Source organism: Frankliniella occidentalis, unplaced genomic scaffold (assembly GCF_000697945.3).
Source record: "Frankliniella occidentalis isolate FOCC.00 unplaced genomic scaffold, Focc_3.1 Scaffold145, whole genome shotgun sequence".
Classification (NCBI taxonomy): Eukaryota; Metazoa; Arthropoda; class Insecta; order Thysanoptera; family Thripidae; genus Frankliniella; species Frankliniella occidentalis.
Genome location: NW_026267272.1, coordinates 751,423 through 757,255, shown reverse-complemented (window position 1 = coordinate 757,255; position 5,833 = coordinate 751,423). Strand labels below are relative to the sequence as shown.

General features: G+C 54.0%; 2 protein-coding genes across 3 annotated transcripts in view; one reads left to right on the top strand and one right to left on the bottom strand.

Annotated features, from left to right (window-relative positions):
* The window catches only part of LOC113214515 (acetylcholine receptor subunit alpha-like 1), a gene marked incomplete at its 3' end in the record, with an annotated part of 208,277 nt that overhangs the window by 31,423 nt on the left and 171,021 nt on the right, over positions 1–5,833 (bottom strand).
* Positions 1,021–5,833, top strand: part of LOC113214514 (sodium channel protein Nach-like) — a 22,567-nt gene continuing 17,754 nt past the window's right edge. The window contains exons 1-5 of one of the 2 annotated variants that reach the window (XM_026433889.2): positions 1,021–1,298; positions 3,356–3,562; positions 3,662–3,833; positions 4,061–4,209; positions 5,301–5,342. In XM_026433889.2, the coding sequence (XP_026289674.1) occupies positions 1,186–1,298; positions 3,356–3,562; positions 3,662–3,833; positions 4,061–4,209; positions 5,301–5,342 (683 nt within the window). In that variant the 5' untranslated portion in view covers positions 1,021–1,185. The remainder of the gene's footprint in view (positions 1,299–3,355; positions 3,563–3,661; positions 3,834–4,060; positions 4,210–5,300; positions 5,343–5,833) is intronic. The other variant, XM_052270990.1, reaches the window with a different exon arrangement.

Below are 5,833 nucleotides of genomic sequence, written 5' to 3'. Positions count from 1 at the left end.
GGCGGGGGGGCTGAGGGCCGAGGGGCGCCCGGCGGATCCTCTCCGCGGGGACGCAGTCAAGTGGGCCCACAAGAAGTTTACTCGGCCAATATTTTGGCTCGTGCGCCGCGAGCCGGACAACAGTGAGCGACCGGAAGGAGAAGCCATAGAGCAAAAAAACAACCAAAAAACGCAAAAGATCATCGGCACACACATATGTGTGCGCGCGCGCGTGCGTACGTACGCAAACCTCTGCCCCCTCGGCAACACAAATACACACGCGTCGAAGTGGGCGCGGCGTATAGCGAGAGGACAGTGCGCTCCCCGTAAACAAACAGACACACCTCCTCCAGGCCCTCTCTCCCCCCGAGCCCCGGTACAGGGAGCTATGGGGCGGCGTGGAGCGGCTGGGCGGGGTGGGGCGGGGCCGGGCGGGCCCCGGGCCCCTTGCTCTCTCTCCCCGCAGCCAGTATTGTCTCCGATACGTGACAAACCACAGCGGAAGGGGTGGGGAAGTCCCGACGTGTGCCTTTGAAGGGCAAACTTTTTGTTGACGTTTGAGTCGCGATTGCCTCGGCAGACGCCCAACCCCCGCCGCCCCCTTCCCCTCGCGCCATGCTCCAGAGGGCACGATGAGTTCCCACATCCCCACCTCAAAGAAGGAATAGTGTATCGTACATCTGTAAACTTTTCCCTCGCTTTGCCGAAAACAAGACATCGAAAAGGTGGACATCTCCGCAGCGGCTGGTTGGTTCAGTGGACCGGGCCCGAGATTTCAAGTCCAATGAGTTCAACACTCCGTGCAAGTATAGCTCGTCAAGGACTAAGAGCACAGAAATTAAGTATGAAATATTCCCCACAAGAAACAGTTTACGACACCGGAAAGTGTTCAACTGGCAGTTACACACTGGAAGTATTTACCGATTGGACACTTGATTGATCAGTGGCCTTGGGGGCGGTGGTATAGAGCAGTGCACCGGTTGGGCACAGCGGGACACGACGGGGCAGGGTAGGGCGGGGCAGGGTGGGGCGGGGTGGGTAGTCGCTCGACGGCGCTCGCAGGGCAGGGCGAGCAGCGCCGCCAGTAAGGGTGCGCCAGTGCCGGCCGCGCTGCCCTCTCTCTCTGCGGCCCGCGGGCCACGCACGGCCGATGGGGCTGGACCCGGGCGGAGGCGCCTGAGGACGGCGGTGGCCTCCAGGGCGGCCATGGCGCGCAGCAGGAGGGACGTCATCGCGCAGGTGGTGGCCGACTACATGCAGCAGACCTCGCTGCACGGCTACCGCTACCTCACCGAGCCCGGCCGTCACTGGTTTGAGAGGTGAGGCAAAGAGTCGAGCACAACGGGCATTGCTACTTTTGCTTTACATCTCACTGTGCTGCGCATTGACAGGCTTTCAGAACAGATCAAAATTTTCAAAATCTCACCAGAAACGCTATTCCCAATAAGCATTGTAACTACTGTCTTATTTAGGTTCTCATTTCCCCTGCTCATTACTCCAACCAGCGTATATCGCATCACACACCCCATCCAAAAACAAAACAAAGAGACAAAAACTAGCAGCAAAGGAACAAAAAAAAAAAAAAAAAAAAAAAAAAAAAATCGCGGAAACGGGGCGCGCTTTCCCACAGCAGTCTGATCCGAACCGATAATGGACTTATTCTCCGAATCCAATACAAAATGAGATTAGGGTGCCTGACAAGAGAAAGATGCGGCAGAGGGTTGCGGAGGGACCGAAAGGGGGGAGAAAAGGGGTACAGAGGAAGAGGGTGGGGGAGGCTGGGGGAGACAGAGACAGAGTGAGGGGGCAAGGGAGGGGAGAGAGAGAGCTAATTACCCGAGGCGGTGGGGTGGCATGGCGGGGAGGGCCAATGTTAACGCCCTGAAACTCTCACGAGGGACCAGGGGGAGAGGGGGTGGGATATCTCGTTCATTGAGCGTCCCACCAATGGGAAACTTACTTGCTGCCAAGCCCATTTAGGGTCGCCAGCGCTGCCCCCGGGGCTGCGCCGGCCGCGCCGGCCCGGCCCTTCACACCTTCAGCCCCTCCCGGCCCGGCGCCAGGCCAGCCTACGGGGCGGGGAAGGGCGGGGCACCCCCTGCAGAGGCCAAGGCCGGGGGCCTCGGGCCCGAAGAGAAGGGTTGGCGAGTCAAGGCACCGTCTTAATCTCACTCATTCAGTGGAACACAAAACTGCACATTCTTGGACAACTTCGGGCCACGGATCAGATACGTGCGGGAGCACTCTACAAATAGGGAATTTGAACAGGTTAGTGAACGTTTAAAAGATTGTGTGACAATGTGTCAAGCATATGATTCACTAAAAGAAAAGTGTGACTGAAAAGTGTATATGTGTCCGACGAGTGTTGACATGGTTGTTGGTTGTCTCGCACTGTTTTGTGTGGACATGCATGACTGACATGCACACATTTGTGTGAGTCATTTTATCGCGCCCTTTGAAATAATCGAATGTCTCAGAGTAACGTTTTACTGCTACTGCATGGGCGAGAAAGAGAGGGAAAGAGAGAGAGGCTCAGTTGTGCGGGCTGTTGGCGGCAGCGCGGTTCGAGAAGCTCCCAACCCGCGACAGTTTGCCCCGTCTCCAATGCAGTGGTGCATCCTGTCTCCTCTCCTGTGCACCAGTTCTCGAAGTCTGGGCAGCGAGCCGACTCCGGCGTCACATGCGAGGAGAGGAGGCCGAGACGCAGAGGGAGAGACGGGAGGGATAGGAACAGAGACGAAGAGAGAGAGAGTACGATCAGGGAAGCGCGCGCGGTATGAGGCGCACTGGAGAAGCAGGAAATGACGAAATTCGTGACGGGAATACGTCGTCGGCACCACACCACCCGTGTTTGCGGACGGCCCCTCCCACACTATATTGCCTTTCCAACTCCTCAATTCAAATCGCGGGGCCCTTAAACCCTACAGCGCGCAGCCCCTCCCCTTCCTCTCCGCCCTGCCCAGTATCACATCCCCCCGAAACTTTGACAATCTACGCCAAGGTCATTCCCGCCACGCCGCACCACGCCGCCGAGATCACCGGCACGTCCGAACTAACCGGCGGATCGCATGGCCGGCGGGAGAGTAAAGCGGTGCGTCCTCCCGCGTGCTCAATTATGGAATATGTTTTCTGTTTTGATCCGTGCAATATGCGAACGTCAAAACCAACAGAAATAAATCAAAGGCAGGGAGATTTTTCGCGATTTGATAAAATTTGTGGAAGCGTTTCAGGTTTCACTTCGTGATAACGGTCGCAAGCGGCCAAGGCTTATTCACATATTTAAAGAAATACTTAACACGTATGAACCACAAAACCACCCACACAGTCAGATTAATAATGATATTCGCGTAGAAACTAGCCCAGGTTTGTGTTCCAGGCTGCTGTGGCTGGTGGTGCACGCCCTGGCGACGGGCGGCGTGGTGTGGCAGGTCAACACCATGTACCACGAGTACCGCACGCAGGTGCCCATCACGACGGTGCAGTCGACGCACTACCACGTGTCGCTCGTGCCCTTTCCCGCAGTGGCCATCTGCGACATTAACAAGATTCGCAAGAGCCGGGTTCAGGCTTTAGCCGCCAAACTGTAAGCTCGGTGATTGACACGAATATGGGTGGTGAATTACCATGATTTAGATTCAAAAAGAAGCTAATCAGCTTTTCGTGTTGTTCTTTTAAAATTCAGCATTCGCGAACACGGGTTGGCGAGCGTGACACAAGAAGAGTTGACGGGGCTGCTGCGCTTCCTTGGCAGGCTGTACGACCACAGCCGTGAGGGCGAGGAGTATATCATGCGGTTAGAGGAGCTGTTCATCACCTACAACGTCACCCTGGACTACCGAGGAGTAATGCAGATGGTAAAATTATGGAAAGATAAATTTCACAAATAATGAAAACTACGAGTATTGGTGTTTCCTATGTTAATAGTATTTTTAAGTCCAACGTTAAAGCAGCTATAGCAGCAGTACGCCCCAATACGATAAGTTTTCATGCTGAAGACGTTAAAGTCACACTCATCGAGAAAAGTAATGCATGTATAACATGTGTAATCTTTTCTGTGTGCTCTGTACGCGCCTGTCCGTAGCTTGGCACCCAGTGCGATGAGCTGCTCCTGGCGTGTCGGTGGGCGGGCAAGGCCAAACCTTGCACCGAACTGTTCGAGACGCGGAAGACCATGGAGGGCTACTGCTGCACCTTCAACTATGTGCGTCCGACAGATAACTTCGACACGAGGTGACTGCGCCAAACCTACAGCAACAAAAAGGGGACGACACCCGTGTTCAGCAGCTCAGCCTCCCCACTCCCCTGTTTCCCCATCCACCGCCCTTCCAAGTGCTAGTTAGCGCCCGGGCCGGGCCGCAATGCTCCCTTGGGGGGCCTCGGCTGCGGCTGAGGGAGGTTGTTGTCTCTCTCTCCACGACTCCACGACCCCTCTCCTCTGCCCCCTTTCCCTCTCTCCCTTTTCCCCAGTCTGATGGCCTGAGTAATCTTCTTTGCATTACCACCTCCCCCCCTGCCGGCCCCCGCGCACCGCCTTCTTCTTGTGATACTCCTCGCTTGCCACATGCAGCCCATGCCAGCAGTGCATTTCAACCAGCCCGCCTGCTGCAGGGGCGACAAGACGCGAACCCTGTCTGAAAACAGGAACCCTAGTGCTGCACTTAGGCCCCAATCTAGATTGCGTGCCCCTCCTCTAGAAATGTGAGCCAACCCGCGTGATGGCTGTAAGTACGCAGTTCATGTTTTCTTCCTCTTTCTTTTCGGTCATGACCTACGGCAGTCCCTAGCCCTGCACACACTTACCTACTACTTCTCTCTGAGTGAAAAATGTGTTGAACTGAACGAAAAGCTTTGTTAGATTAAAAGGCTACCCTCACGGATCGCTGACCGACCCGTAGTTGGAGTACTTGGCTGAAGAGATAAAAAAGGCGAGTGCGAGAGAGATAGAGTCTAACGGCGTTCTTATAAATAAAGAGCGAAAAGGGCACAATGACATCTCAGGTGTTCAACTCATAAGCACTGTGGTAAAGTGTTTACGTACTTCAAGGCGTAAAATTTGAATGAAAGTGGAAGATACATTTGGGAAGATAGTTTATCTTAAAAGTGTCCGAATTCCCATTCAATCACGTTCAAGTACATAAACACGACGTCGAAACACTTGCACGTGCGGAGTAATTGAATACTTGGGACGTGCGGGGAAGAGGGCACGTCACATGAATATGAAGAGAAAGAAAGAGGGGGCTGTCCCGCGTCGCACAGCCTCGTCACTAGACTCTATCGCTCTCTGAAACACCCTCACTGAGCCCGTGTGTTTCTCCGCGCAGGCTGCATGCCAACGGCTCCATCGCGACGGTAAAGACGTCACGGTAAGAACAGTCGTGATTAAAGCCGCGCTTGTGGTTGAGCAGGGGGAGGGGAACGCAGACGCCGCACGCAGCCCCCCTCCTCAGCCATTGTGCTTCGCGCACGCCAGGATCACGCCTCGCATGTGGCCGCCGCCATCTGTGCGCGAGCACGCAACCAGCTAACACAAAAGCTTTATTCGCACGTGATAAGTTATTTGGCGTTCTACGGTGTAATTTGACACGACACATTAGTTTGGCTCAAAATGGAACGCATCAGATAACATAAGCATGATAGTTTACTGCGAAAATCGTTTGTGGGTGTGTTACGGGGAAAATTCCTATGAGCAATGTTGTAAAATTACGATTTTCCAAATGAGGAACAGCGGAAGTCTGAAGACACGACAGTATTGACTTGGAATTCTCCAACGAGCAATAATGGTCGTAAAATATACTATATTAACATCAAATTAAAATCGCAGATTACAAAAAAATAAATATATTCTAAACTAACA